The following is a 14,551-nucleotide window of genomic DNA, read 5'->3' on the forward strand; positions in this document are numbered from 1 at the left end:
AAAAAAGTTTTATTGAGAGAAAAAAATATTTTGAAGATTTGCAATGTTACATTTTTGTCTCTTTTACCTCTACAAAGAATACAATCCAAATCTGAAAAGGAAGATTACAAAACATCCCTTTCCAGATATGTTTACATTAAATAGTATGATGAAAAAAACATTAAAACAGGACACTAACAAATGAAGCAATAATCCATAAAGTATCCATCAAGATTACAGAGAAAAGGGAGCCAGATTGTTTGTCAAACCGTTGAAATTTGCCCTTTAAACAGAATCTATAATTTGTTCCAAATGTAAAGTAGAAATAATCTCTTCAAGCCATATTTTGACTGTTGGAGCCTCCTTTTTCTTTTCTTCAAGAACCAATTTAATTTCTTTCCTATTAAAAGCCTACTTTGAGCGTCTCTGAAGCCATCTGATGGAAAAACATGACATCAAATAGCATTTTATGATTACTGCCACTAGAGAGGGCTATAGGATCCTCTGGAGACTCAACAGAATTAGGCCAACTTGAAACTTCAGTGCTTCTATGCATTCAAATATATATATATATACACATGATAAAAAATCTGTATAAATATATATATATTTCTTGTATGCTTTTCTCAATGTTTTATTCTTACATTCATAAATATGTAATATATATTTAAAAATATATTTAGGATATAAAATTATTGCAGGGAAGGATGGAGGTTTAAAATACCTGAAATTAGACTTTTAAAGCAAAGTACACATACAATTCTGTAGAAAAATAGTTTATTGTGTTAACGGACACAAACACAAAAACATTCACTGTTAGTGTTGTACATTTAAAACGACATCGATAACATCCGAAATGAAAACAGGAAAAACTAGATGGGAAATGGACAGATAAATGAACAGTCTACCTACTCCAGAAACACATATGTATTCAGAACGAGCATGTGGATATTTTTAGTGCAGGAAATGAACATTAAAAAACAACGTTTATTTCTGAAACGGGACAAACAGCATTCCATCTACAGCCACGAATGGAAACGGTCACAGAGCTTTCCAGTCGATGGGCTTCTTTCCTGATTTCCTCAGCAGTTGATTGGTCTGTGAGAAATGCTTGCATCCGAAGAAGCCGCGGTGAGCAGACAGTGGAGAGGGGTGCACCGTCTGCAGAACGTGATGCCGCTCCTACAGACACAAAACCATGTGTGACTAGTCTGAACTCTGTTCATCTAGAAACTAAGACAGATTCCCACCTTGTCGATGGCAGCCCCCTTCTTCTGAGCGTAAGAGCCCCAGAGAATGAAGACCAGATCCTGCATGTAAGTGCTGAGCCAGTGTATCACAGCATCAGTGAACATCTCCCAGCCCTTGTCCTTGTGAGAGTTGGCCTGGTGAGCACGCACCGTCAGCACCGCGTTCAGCAACAGAACTCCTGCCAAACACATTACATGCACCTGGAAATCAGCTAGCAGGAGAAAACTACAATAGACATGACTTCGGAATTAGCGCAAATTAAAATTCATATGGATTACTTTTTTCTTTTTGAGGGACTGGCCAATATTTTCATAAGATTTGTTAAGTTTCAGCACATGATAACTTTCATCCGCCGTTTGGATCAGACATTCGTATAACTGCTGGATAACAGATAAAGTGAATTAGATGCATTGTGAAAAGAGCAGCTGGTCGTGCATAACACTGGTTCATAACAACATATCATCAGATCTTCAGGTTCTCTTTGTTGAGTTTTTTTAGCTTATCTAATAGAACAGCAAAGAAGAGCACTTCAAGTCAGAACTCAAATTGCACTACATACTGGACTAACACTATGAAGGACACTTTAAAAATGACTGAGAGCAGCAAGAAAAGACACTCAGGATTTGCTATGGTATCAAAATTGTAATCGAGAATTCAGAATTTCACTGGTATCTAAAATCTTGGTGTCAGAACAACCTTATTTATTACAATACAAGCTTACATTTAGGATTTCTGCAGGTTTTGTGAAGGGTAATTCAAGACCAAATCAAAAAGCGTTAAGGAATAAACAAGAGATGACAAAGAAATTAATCAAAATGAAGTGAAAACAAGAACAAATGGGCTCTTTTGAAGAGAACATGTTTATTTGTCTGACCTCATTAACATATTTGTTCTTGTTTCAAGTATGAACTTGTGTTAAATTTATCAGAAAACAAGATATCATGTACTGGAAAACAAAACTAAAAAGATGCTGAGGAAGACATTATCTCTCTCTTATTTTTTGCATGCAACATTTAATTGTATTCCTTTATGAATGTAAACACAGAAACCATGTATATGGGCCAAAAACAATACTTTTCTTTTTTTTTCTTAGATGGCAAGGCAAGTTAAGATCTGAACCACTGGACTTCCTTCCGTCACATAATCTTAGTTTTTGCCTACTGATTTATTATGAAATGGGTTTTTCTTTTTGCTGATAAAAACTGCTATTTCTAAACCAAAATCTGCATTGCATTTGTAAAATGGATCTGTCTTTTGGCATGTGTTGTGTCATCATTGTGTAATTAACTATTGATGTGTACTCCACGAAGAGGAGAAAGACACACACCTTGCTTGGCCCATCCTGACAGATCTCCATGACCGGGATGCTCGAAGCCTTCGATGTCTGAAGCCAGTTCCTTGAAGATGTTCACCAAGCTGTCAACAGCAAAAGTGCCTTAAAATCAATGTATATAAAAAAAAACAATCATCTAGTCCCTTTAATAATTTGCAACATCCTTGTGCTTATATACTCAGTGACATTCAAAGTGAAAAGCACTATAATAATGACCCTGACTTGACTGATGACTGCGAGGCGATACCTCGGTGGAGGAGGCACAGGTCTCTGCACGCTGAAGCAAAGCCCATGAGCCTGGCTCGGTCCATGGTAAGGATCCTGGCCAAGTATCACAACCTTCACCTGCCATCACAGGAAAAAATGATTAATACATTCTTAGAAAACCATGCGGTAAAATTATTTCTCTACAGAGTGTCCTGAATGCAACAACAATCAAACAGTACATAAGACTGCTGATATTCGGAAACATGTGCACCTGCAGAGCCAGTTCTTGTTCTAGAAAGCAGTGGACAATTAATCCACCACTGCCTTCTGTACAGCCCCTTTATAGCGGAATAGAATTAGTTTCATAATTGATGAACTTAATTTGTTCTTAACTGTCATGTTAGAATGCAAGTATCAGTTTATAGAATTACACAATCATACAGATATATAATATAGAGCACACCTCCAAGAGGTCTGTTAAAGGGATATTTCACCTCAAAATAAGAATCCTGACCTGCTTTACTTAACTAGCCTTACATTGTTTCAGACATGGATGACTTTCTTCTGCGGATCTTCTATCATGTCTCACAGAAGAAAGTCAGTCATGCAGGTTTGGAACAACGTGAGGGCAAGTACATAGTGTAAACTTTCATTTTTTTTGTAAACCACCCTTACCTGCCTTGCAAAAGATCATAACATCCCACTCACATCTTTTATGTCACATGCTTGTGTCCAGGTAAAAACCTCATCTGGAGGAGGGTAGATGGTGTGCTTCTGCCTCTCCTCAGCAACAAATGACATTAACTGCGAAAGAGAAACTCTGCTCTGTTAGTCTACATTTTAGAAAGTTTAAAATGTCAGTTGTTTTTCATGTGCTGGCCACTCACTGATCTAAAGTAGGGCTTCCCGAGCTCCGCGCTGAGCGCCGCCTCCCAGCTCTCTCCGAAGCCGCTCGGGAGAGCCTGTTTCCCGGCGAGCCTCTCCAGCGCCGCCGCCTTCTTCCTGGAGATCCGCTGCAGCTGCTCGGGACTCAACTTCCGTTTCTTGCCCTGAGACAGCATTTTAGTGTATGTGGTTGTACTCTGTGTTCGCTTGGCAAAAAGAGCAGACTTTTGAAAAGTACTAAGCCAAGCTATGCTGGGAAACATGATTATTTATGAAGTCATAGGAGGTTTTCTCAAAACGTATGCTTTTGTAGCATATACGCAAACCATACACCGTATGAGTTTCCATTCGCGACTATAATTAATTCATTTATGAGATAACTAACAACTGAATAGAACAGAAATGAAATGCATGTGGTTTGAAATAGTCGCCTCTAGCTTTTGTTTATGCCAGTGACGTAAAACTACTTCCGGAAGCGTGTAAACTTTAGCGGGAACGATAAAATAGCGAAAGCCAATTTTATATCCTAAATGAACGACAACATGATTAACAGATGAATAAAGCACAACCACTTTCACTCATAGTTCATGTTGAATGTGTTTTACTCACATGATCTCCTGGGTCTCCTGGGCATCTAACTATCTCGTCCAGATCTCTTTTTTTGGACATGGGCGAAAAAAATGACGTGATACTTTTCTGTCCAATCATTTCCACAAATAAACGAGTCTTTAAAAGAAACAGACTTGAAAAGAACAATACGCGAGGTATGGACGCGTGATAGAGTTTGAAGAGCTGTAACTCCCGCCAGATGCCGGTGACGTCACTGCGCGAGGGCGTAACAAAGTAACATCTCCAGTGGGTGCTGGCTGACGATTAAAACAACAAAGATTGATACATTTAAAACTTCGCGCAAGCGTTACTATTATAATGACACACGTTCTCTGTAAAGTATCGAGAGAAAGAAGCTCTTTCTGTCACACAGAGGAGACTGATCAGGGTCTTTTTGAACCTTTTTATGTCTCTTGTGGGAATTAAATAATTTTCTTTATTTCAACACAAACTGTTGGATTCAGTCATTTAATAATTATCTAAATAAATATAGTTTTTATTATTTTGTTATCATTATTACGTTTACAATATATATATATATATATATATATATATATATATATATATATATATATATATATATATATATATATATATATAGGTAGCAATAGAGTGCTGTCATTTTTTTTTTTGCTTCTCAAATTGCTTACGCTGTGCACAAAAAAAATGGAAAGGTTTTAAACTACTTTAAGTGTTTACCCTCATATAAATGTTGATTTTATTTTATTATTGTTGTTGTTTTTAATGATTTATTACATGTTTTTTTATTACTCTTTTTTTCTGTTGTTTTATACTCGTTGGTACAGTTCATTTAAGCTGATTTTGATATGAATAAAAAAAACTGGAATCTAAATCTGAATTTTTTTATTTCATTATGAATGTTGCTTTTCATTTATTTATTTATTTATTAATTTATTTATTTTTTGCATGACTACTAGCCCACTATTTCTACTGATAGCCTAATTATGATGAAGTTAAAATGCTTTCCTGAAAATGGGTGGTGACACGAGCCGAGGAAACACGGGAAGAGAGATAACAGTGAATGAAAAATAATAATAAATAAAAAGAAAGAAATGACAATGAAGAAAAGAACCTTAGAAGGGCTCAAGACAATATCATAACAAAAATACACCATAGGCACGTCAACATAACCACAGCGACCCTGTGTGGTCGAATCTAACCGTGTATTAATTTAATACGCCACATGCTTTTCGCAATCAAAAAGTTGAAATTGCTTCCTCAAATGTGATCATTGAATTCTGTGAGGAAAAGTTCACACTTTAGAATATTAACATCTATTACTGCTACACACTTTTTTTTCTCTCACACGAAACATTAGAAATATAATGAACATTCTTGTTCATAATGGCAATCCCAAATTTTCATATTTAGCAGCAAAAACAGAAGATAATATTTTACTTTTCTGAACAAAGGTAACACCAACAACACTACAGCAAACATTTCACAAACACTTAAAATGAAACAACAACACAATGTTCAAAACGGGCACAGACATTATTTAGCATTTCTGTTAGATGTTACATGAAAGACTCCAAACAGAAATCATTGAAAATAATTAAAACAAACGACAAAAATAAAATAAAATAAAAATAAAAACAATAATGCTAGTCCTACGGAAAAGGAGGATTCAAGCCACTTGGTTTGATGTTGTAATTTTATTTTATAACTCATCAAGTGTTAACTGTCCGAATAATTTCCTTCTGGAAAAATGAATGAAAAAAATAAATAATAAAAATATATAAAATAGACGATATACCCTTATAGAAAAAGAAAGAAACAAAGAAAGAGAAGCAATAATCAGAAGCCAGTGCTAAATGTAGATAATGTGAAATGTTAAACAAAAACAACAAGCAGCGCCCCGAGATGAAAATGCTCTCAGATTATTCAGTGATAAATGAAACATTGGATGACATTGATGATATGTTTGTGAATGTTGTTTTCTCGTCTAAAAAGACTTCTGTCGGAGTCTCTGTTCGAGTCCCGACTTCTGTTCCTTTCTGATATTGTCCTTCAGTATCCAATAATCATCGTGTTCTGGTTTTATTAATTAAAAACATTTAGACCTTCCACAAATCGTGTTTATTACAAATCCCGGAAAATGCAGATTTCCTCAGGTGTTTCTGGTATCCTTGTCAGGTTACAGAGTTTATGTGTGTGTGTGTGTGTGTGTGTGTGTGTGTGTGTCTTCTAACAGCCTGTACTTGTCACGGTCAATAGGCTTTTCATATCAAAGCGTCTGGAATAGCCTATGTGTATTCCAAGCACATGAACTGGGCTACATCATATCATAGTCTTCCTTAAATGTTGCACACATTATATTAAAAAGTAGGTCGGTGGGTAAAAAAGAATTTTGACCTGAAAGTGATGGAGCCTCATGCCGACAAAGTTGAAAAACACACAGATTAGTGAAGTAATCTCAGGTTTAGATTACTGTTCATTCGTCGCACACCGCTCTTAATCCGCACAAGTAATATCATCCTTAGATAATAATATGTCCCTGGATATTAAAAAAATGCATCTACGGAATATGCATATACTGTATGCATATATATATCGTCCTATTTATATATGTATACATTTTATTTTTGGCACTCTTTGCATTATTTTAATTAGATTATTGACAAATAAAATCGAAACACAGACAAATCCAACAGGAATCAGCTTTTTCCACATTTATTCCCCTTTTATTGAAAGGTAACTGTTCATCTTCAAGAATTTTAGTTGGTCTCTGTTTTATATTTTATTTATAGGTATTATTATTCCATCTTTCATCTTGTTATTGAATTTTTCTATTGTAACTTAATTTCATTCAATTTAATTGATAGAATATGTATTTATTATTATTTTTTGTTGTGGAAAGTTGCATCGAATCAACTTGATCGATCATCTCCAACATTTTCTGTGGCAAAATAAATAAATAAATAAATAAAATAAAAAAAATCTCTGAGGCCTTTCATGGGAGACAGAAGCAGGCAGGTGAAGTGTGTGGTTATTTGCCTGATAAAAGAGCTGTGAATCTGAGCAGAATCTGAATCTCTGCTTTCCTGTCGGCACGGTGGCTACAGGAGATGGCTGTATGAAGCTGCCAGACATGTGTGTGTGTGTGGGGGGGGGGCATCCTCTCTGATTTAGGCTGTCGCTGGAGCCACGACCACAGCTTGAAGGGCGATGGGAGCGAGTGGGTGTGAAAAGGTGCGAGTATAAAGTATGTGGCTTTAAATGCGCTCCGCATCATTTCATCATTGCACTCGAGCTGACTGAGAGATCCGGGAGAGAGCGCGCGCCACTGAACCTCTACTGCGCACATTCAGCACTATGGCATTGTTTTTTGACCAATCGTTCGATCTGGTTAAAAAAATAAGCGTGGAAACAGAAAGAGGTTTTATTTCCAACACAAGCATGGTCCAGTTGACAGGTGAGCACGTGTTACCTTAACACACATTCATGTTGGAATGATACAGGCTATTTTTGGATAATACAATTTCGCCTATTTTTAATTAAAAACCAAGAACTCTGGAACTGTTATAAAAGTGTGTGTGTGTGTGTATGTGTGTGTGCGTGCGCGTTTCCTGACAACACTTATCTGAACAACTGACTTTGATCTTTAGATGTAACAACCGAGCATTCGCTGTCTTCCCCTGAACTCGAAAGAACTCTCCATGCTGAGGGGCAACGGAAGAGGAAGAGGACGATCTTCAGCCGCGCGCAGCTGTCAGAACTGGAGCGCGCTTTCACGATCACGCCGTATCCAGACATCACTCTGCGCGAGCGCCTGGCTGCACTCACACTGCTCCCAGAGAGCAAAATACAGGTCAGAAAACTACAGAATATTGAGTATTAGTATTAGTATTATTGTGTATTAATATAATACAATTATACTGCTAATAGCCTAATAATAAGTAGTATGGCTATAATGATTATATTTGTCTTGATTTGACTTTTTTTTTTATATATTTCCTTGCAGGTGTGGTTCCAAAACAGACGAGCTCGCAGCATGAAAAGCAAGAAGTGGAGTCCAGCAGTTAGCAGGAGTCCAGGCAGGGACGTGAGCTCTCACTTTACACCTGGAGCGACCTTTCCATGCACCAACCTTGATTTACATCCGGGACAAATGTACGGTGTTCCAGAACAAAGAGCCAGCAGAGGCCTGCTCAGACCAGCTCTCAGTCCCTGGTCTCAGAACCTTCCGCATCCAGAGCTGTCTGCAGGTGTCCAGTGGGGGGGCAGACCGTCTGAGACACACAGAGCTTCATCTGTCTCCGACAGGTCGGCTCACTGTTCATACCAAAGCCAGTCAAGCGGTCACTTGCAGATCAACTGCTTCTCAGCTCACCCTGAAAGCTTCTCTGGACATCAGCTGAAGTCTTACTGTCCTGCCAATCAGGTCATGTATTCTTCCATGTCTGTGGACCAAGTGATGCCTTCACATCAGAGCAGTTTGGAGGAAGCTCTGCACAGACAGGCTCTGACACACTACCCTCAGACCTCACTGGGAGACATCTCTGATCTCATTTATAAAGCAGCTGTAGTCACCAATCCAGAAGACTGCTAGTGCAGCAGTCTCATTTACTTAACACTTCTGTCAAACATTCTCCTCGGTGAACTGACTAATGTGTCCTTACAGTTGTTAATATGTGTTAATCAAACATGACTCCCACCCCCTTTTCTATTTTGCTAAATGCAAATGTGATTTATAGTTTAGGACTGTCCGACAAGATTGTGAAAATGTTTCTAATATTGTTATGAAATCTGCCAACTTAAAAAGTTTCCTCTGTATTCTGTTTTGTGTTAAGATTTTTACATGGTGTGCATCGATATTTATGTAAATTAATCTCTTGTTAATCTATTTATTTACATTCACCTTAAACCAATTAAATGCATCTTTGTCATATATTTAATTTTTTTTTTTTTTTGTAATTTGTGGTTACACTTATGTGTAAAATAATGTCTGCATCTGACAATACTGATTTTTCATAAGAAAGCATTTTGTTTGTTTGCAAAACAACTATTAACTAATACAAGAACATACTAATACACAAATCAGTTGTGACTAATCGTTTATTCATAACATCAAAATCATTTTTATGTAATCTTTAATATAAGACGATCACATGTGATGTCAGATGTGTTGCAGTAGCAGGATAAAGACATGAGATCTGAATTCTACCTCACCAGGACAAAAACAAAACCTGGGAATAAACAATAAATGGAAAAAACAAAACAATAAACCAAAGATTTGTTTATTTTTAAACCTCAGGGCTCATGTTTTATCAGCTTATGGGTCTTAGATTACATTTGGATTTGAAGATCCAAACAGTATATTACTATCGAAGTAATTATGGAGAAAATAGCAGGGACCTCCCAGGTTTCTAGACACTGATCCCCATGTATCATAATCATCTCCACAGCAAAATAATCTTCAAATAATATAGAAAAATTCTCATAATCCTAGTGTCAAATCTACAGTGGTTCTCTGTTGTGTGTGTTCCTGATGCAGCTACATCCTTTAATCCAGGAGAAGATATTGAAGGGATATGTGCTTATTTTGTTGGAATCAAAATAGGAACTATAATCATAATCATATACAGATTGATCAGCACACAATGTTAGGTGATCCTAAATAACTTTTAAGAATAACCTTTTAAGAATCCAGATAATTTTTCCATTACATCACAAGATGGCAGTACAGCCAACCTTTTAATAATAATAATAATAATAATAATAATTATTATTATTATTACTATTTCTTGTTAAATTGAATAGTATGTATAGTAATATACAGAATAGTAATAATTTTGTGGTTTAATTTCTTTCATTTAATCTTCTATAACACAAAGGTACACACACACACACACACATTGGTGTTGGTGGTTTATAGGGACTCTCTAGTCGTAATGGTTTTTATACAGTTAAAAAATATATTTTCTATCCCCCTACATCTAAACTTACCCCTAACAGAAAACTTTCAGCAATTTTTGATTTAAAATAAAAAAAACAACACCACTTAGTATGCTTTTTTAAAGCCTTTTGAATTACAGGGAGAGTTCATAAACCACCTTCATATTTTAATACCTGTCATTATATAAATTTGTGTGCTCATAAACCACCCAAACCAATGCGCGCACACAGACACACACACACACACACACACACACAAACACCCCCATTAAATGTGTAAAAGATTACAGAATATACATTTCAAATTTGCTTTTAAGTTATCACTGTAAGGCTGAACCTATTCTGAATTCAAATAACATTTTGGCGTACAACTGCATAGAAACTGATAAAATTAAAATAGATGTAATGAGTGCTTGGAATTCAGAGCCCCGCACATGTTGAGCAGCATTAGCACTTCTCTTCTCACCTCACTATTGACTACAACCAAGAAACCTGCGGGCCATCTAGTGGCACATTTATGCAATCGCATCTCTCTTCGTTTAATGAATTCAGCAACACTAATCTCTATTAATATCTGTTCCCTAATCTGAAATGATATACCATGAACTCTTTCTGTAGTCAATAACGGAAAAAAGAGCGTCGCAATTTGGCATAAATTAACAATTTCACAATTTGAACAACACTAAACTGCATATTAAATGACCGTGAGAAAACACCTAATAAGTGACGTGACATACAGCCAGGTGACCCATGCTCAGACCCATAATAAGGGGAATATGAACATAATAACAGAAGGTGTGTGTGTTATCCCCGTCAGTCCCTGTGTCTAGCACACGTAGTCCTTCAGCTAGATGGGTTCACGTCTCAGGTTTGTCATGCTGAAACATGCTGATGCCTGGCTCATGACCAGAAGGTGAACTGCACTTTCCTGCCATGAAGTAACTCCAGTGAGGCAATGTCTCTCATAGCGTATAGTGTAGATATAGAGGGAGTCAGTCACTGCTGGCCGGCTGAATCACACTGGTCATGTCCTTCTCTTTAAGCAGTGCATCAGTCTCAGGTGAAGTGAACCGAGGCCCTTTGTAACTAACTGCAGTTGTCAAGTGTCCCAAACAGCAGTCTTTAAAGAGCCCACAATGTGTATTGACAATTATTCCAAAGGTGCTGAGGACAAAGAAAAGTGTTGGGGTGACACAGTTTAGCCTAGGCTACTCTTATCCAAAGCAGGGGCGTAGCCATCTTTTCAGAAGTGAGGGGGACAGAAATTACACACACACACACACACACACACACACATTACAGTATAATATAAAACATTACAATAGAACATTTCTGTAATCTATAGCCTCAACAGTTTTTGAACAGTAAGATTTTTAATGTTTTTAAAGAAGTCTCTTCTGCTCACCAAGCCTGCATTTATTTGATTCAAAGTACAGCAAAATTTTTACAAGTTTTTACTATTTAAAATAACTTTTTAAAATAATTTTACAATGTAATTTATTCCTGTGATCAAAGGTGAATGTTCAGCATCATTACTCCAGTCTAGTGTCACATCCTTAAGAAATCAAATCATTCTAATATGCTGATTTGCTGATTATCAATATTTAAAACATGAGTAAAAAAAAATTCAGCATTCTTTGATTAATATAAGGATCCAAAGATCAGCATTTATGTGAAATAAAAAGCTTTTGCAACATTATACAGTATATCATTCAAAAATATATATTTTTTGGAAAAAAATTATAGATATGAATAGTTTTATTTAGCAAGCTCAAATCTCAATAAATAACATTTTGAAATATATTCAAATAGAAAACAGATATTTTAAATAGTATAGTAAAACTATTTCAGTTTACTGTACTTTGGATCAAATAAATGCAGGCTTGGTGAACAGAAGAGACTTGACTGGTAGTGGATACTATAGGCAACTTTAATTATTCTCTAATTTCTAGCTTTTAATTTGCTTAGAAATCTATAACTGCTTGACAATAACAAATAATATATATTTTTTAATATACTATAAACAATTATTTATCACATAATAAGGCAGAATAGTTTCTATACTGTAATAAATCTATGTCACTTAGCACTGTTTTGTTTATATACTGTATTTATGACCTGCTGGATATGACTTGAACAAACATATATTGTCGCAATCGTATATTAATGTCTTCGTGTTTACAAGTTTCAGTTCTTCTGTCTAAACAACTGTTTTCATATAGCGATAGCTGGACGCTGTTGCCCATATTAGGAGTTTCCTGATATGACTTTCTGCGCGAGAGCGCGCTTCGGCTTCGAGGATGAATGAAACACACACTGCGGGAGAGTTTAGCGCTTCTGGGTCCGAATGAAATATAAGGTCATGCGCAGACTATCCTGTCTCTTTGAGTTTAAATCTATATTTATTCACACCAGCTCTTGAAAACATCTATGCGAACACATTTGACTGAAAAAGTGCGGGGGACGAATTTCCGTGATATAAAAAGTGGGGGGGGGGGGGGGGGGCACGTCCCCCTCATCCCCCGCGTAATCTACGCCCCTGATCCAAAGACAGACATGAGTGTGTTCGTATTAGGCCACCAGTCGATTTCACTGATTATTTATTTCCCCGCTGACTGATGCTAAACTAATATCTAAGTGTGCAACAATTTCGAAGTAAATGCGCAAGGGGATAGGCCTATTTGAAGCATTGCTTTTCAAGATATAGTAAAGCACAGAAGACGATTTTAAAAGAGTAGGCGGAATGATTGATTTTATAGTCTCAAGCGTTCAGAAATCCCACAAAATAAAATTGAGCACTTTTACTACTACGACAACCATGGTTAATTTTGTGATGTGATATCCACGTTTTTGTTGAAGCTGTAGCATTTCTATCGCAAAAAGGTGGCCAAAAAATAAATATAAAATTAAGTGGATATTTGAAATAAATGTTTGGTCAGTATTAAACAAGGATTTGATCGCCCTGTAAAAACAGCCATTATCAGGCCTTTGGTGCCCTTTGCATGCATTTTTAATAATGTATATTGTTTATTTTGTTTTAGATTAGGCTATGTTATCTAGTTTAACCACATGATTTTTTTTCTTTAATTAACCAATCGCCTCGTTGAAGGGAAACTAGAATATCAAGTCAGTTGCGTTGTTGGTGGGGGTGAAATCATTACTGACATAAAAACACGTTAACGTCAGTCAATAAAGTTTCGCAGGATTATGAATGTAGCTAACTGAAAGAGATGCACGGGCTTCATTTTGGGCTTTATTCTTTTTCTTTTCTCTGTGCCGGACTGCACTGATGTCTTTTCCCTAATTGTCCATTAATTATGATAATCATTTGTATTCAGCAGCAAGCGTGAGATGAGAGAGAGCGCGTGCGCGTCACGTGTGCATACTAGGCTACCTACTGCGTTCATCATTATAGGCTATATATATATATATATATATATATATATATATATATATATATATATATATATATATATATATATATATATATACATTAATCGTTTATTTCGTATTTCTTGGTGGACTGTAGGCTACGGCATTAAAGTGTTATTTATTAACAAAACATTAACATTGTGAATTTCTTTGAAACTAAAAAAAAAAAATAGTTTTATCCAACCAAAATAATCACTTTTGCATGCCTTATAAATCAAGAAGAAACATCTCAAAATATAAGCTTAAAATAATTAGCTGCCTGGTACTGAAAAGGTTTTATTTATTTATTTACTTACTTATTTATTTATTTATGCATTAAATATATGTCTAGAGCCGCTTTAAGTCTGTCTGTTGTTGCTCCCCTCAAGACATGACATTTGCGTACAAATAGCACCACATAATTTCCCCAAAAATTATCTTATAGGAAATGACAGGAAATTTGACAGTATTAAATATGATTGGTACCTTATTCCTCTTCAGCTATATAGAGACACGTTGAAATGCTATTTATTTTAATGAATCCACAAGTCATTCAGTGCTCAGTTCTCTTCTTGGGACTGTTTCTCTATCATTCCTCTCAGAAAATGACTCCACGTTACGAAAACATTTTCTAGTCTTAAAAACAGGTTTCATTTAAATAATTAATTTAATAGACCGAGGTTCAGAGAGCTCTACAAACTCTAATAAACACCTGCTGGCTAAACATCATGCCTCTCTGGACAGATCACATATGAACTGACATAGTACCCACTTTATATAATGATAAAGCGATTAACAGCTATTAATAAATTAGCTACCACAAGGAAGAAAAGGGATATTTTTTGTATATAACGTCTTTCCAAAGAAATATATCTCCAAAACATGCTCTCTTAGTAGACTAGTGTGTTTAATGTACGCCAAGTAAATGCATGGAGTTAATATTGAGAATCTGGTGAA

At 36.0% G+C, this 14,551-nt stretch overlaps 2 protein-coding genes across 2 annotated transcripts; one reads left to right on the forward strand and one right to left on the reverse strand.

Annotated features, from left to right (window-relative positions):
• Positions 1 to 739: 739 nt before the first annotated feature.
• On the reverse strand, positions 740 to 4,532 carry LOC132132131 (uracil-DNA glycosylase-like). Its single transcript, XM_059544419.1, has 7 exons — positions 4,265 to 4,532; positions 3,658 to 3,819; positions 3,479 to 3,574; positions 2,811 to 2,908; positions 2,558 to 2,646; positions 1,230 to 1,408; positions 740 to 1,161 (listed from the first exon to the last, which is right to left on the reverse strand). The coding sequence occupies exons 1-7, from the start codon at positions 4,361 to 4,363 to the stop codon at positions 1,021 to 1,023; spliced, it is 864 nt and encodes a 287-aa protein (XP_059400402.1). The 5' UTR covers positions 4,364 to 4,532; the 3' UTR covers positions 740 to 1,020.
• A 3,052-nt stretch (positions 4,533 to 7,584) lies between these two features.
• Positions 7,585 to 9,043, forward strand: LOC132129080 (homeobox protein SEBOX-like). Its single transcript, XM_059540512.1, has 3 exons — positions 7,585 to 7,700; positions 7,894 to 8,096; positions 8,250 to 9,043. The coding sequence occupies exons 1-3, from the start codon at positions 7,601 to 7,603 to the stop codon at positions 8,835 to 8,837; spliced, it is 891 nt and encodes a 296-aa protein (XP_059396495.1). The 5' UTR covers positions 7,585 to 7,600; the 3' UTR covers positions 8,838 to 9,043.
• Positions 9,044 to 14,551: the final 5,508 nt, after the last annotated feature.

Source organism: Carassius carassius, chromosome 4, assembly GCF_963082965.1.
Source record: "Carassius carassius chromosome 4, fCarCar2.1, whole genome shotgun sequence".
NCBI lineage: Eukaryota > Metazoa > Chordata > Actinopteri > Cypriniformes > Cyprinidae > Carassius > Carassius carassius.

Coding starts and splice junctions, on each gene's coding strand:
- LOC132129080 (XM_059540512.1), top strand. CDS start 7,601: ATGGCATTGTTTTTTGACCAATCGTTCGATCTGGTTAAAAAAATAAGC. Junction 7,701..7,893: donor AAGCATGGTCCAGTTGACAG/GTGAGCACGTGT, acceptor TTTGATCTTTAG/ATGTAACAACCGAGCATTCG. Junction 8,097..8,249: donor TCCCAGAGAGCAAAATACAG/GTCAGAAAACTA, acceptor ATTTCCTTGCAG/GTGTGGTTCCAAAACAGACG.
- LOC132132131 (XM_059544419.1), bottom strand. CDS start 4,363: ATGATTGGACAGAAAAGTATCACGTCATTTTTTTCGCCCATGTCCAAA. Junction 2,909..3,478: donor AAGCATGTGACATAAAAGAT/GTGAGTGGGATG, acceptor CTGTGATGGCAG/GTGAAGGTTGTGATACTTGG. Junction 1,162..1,229: donor AGGGGGCTGCCATCGACAAG/GTGGGAATCTGT, acceptor TTGTGTCTGTAG/GAGCGGCATCACGTTCTGCA.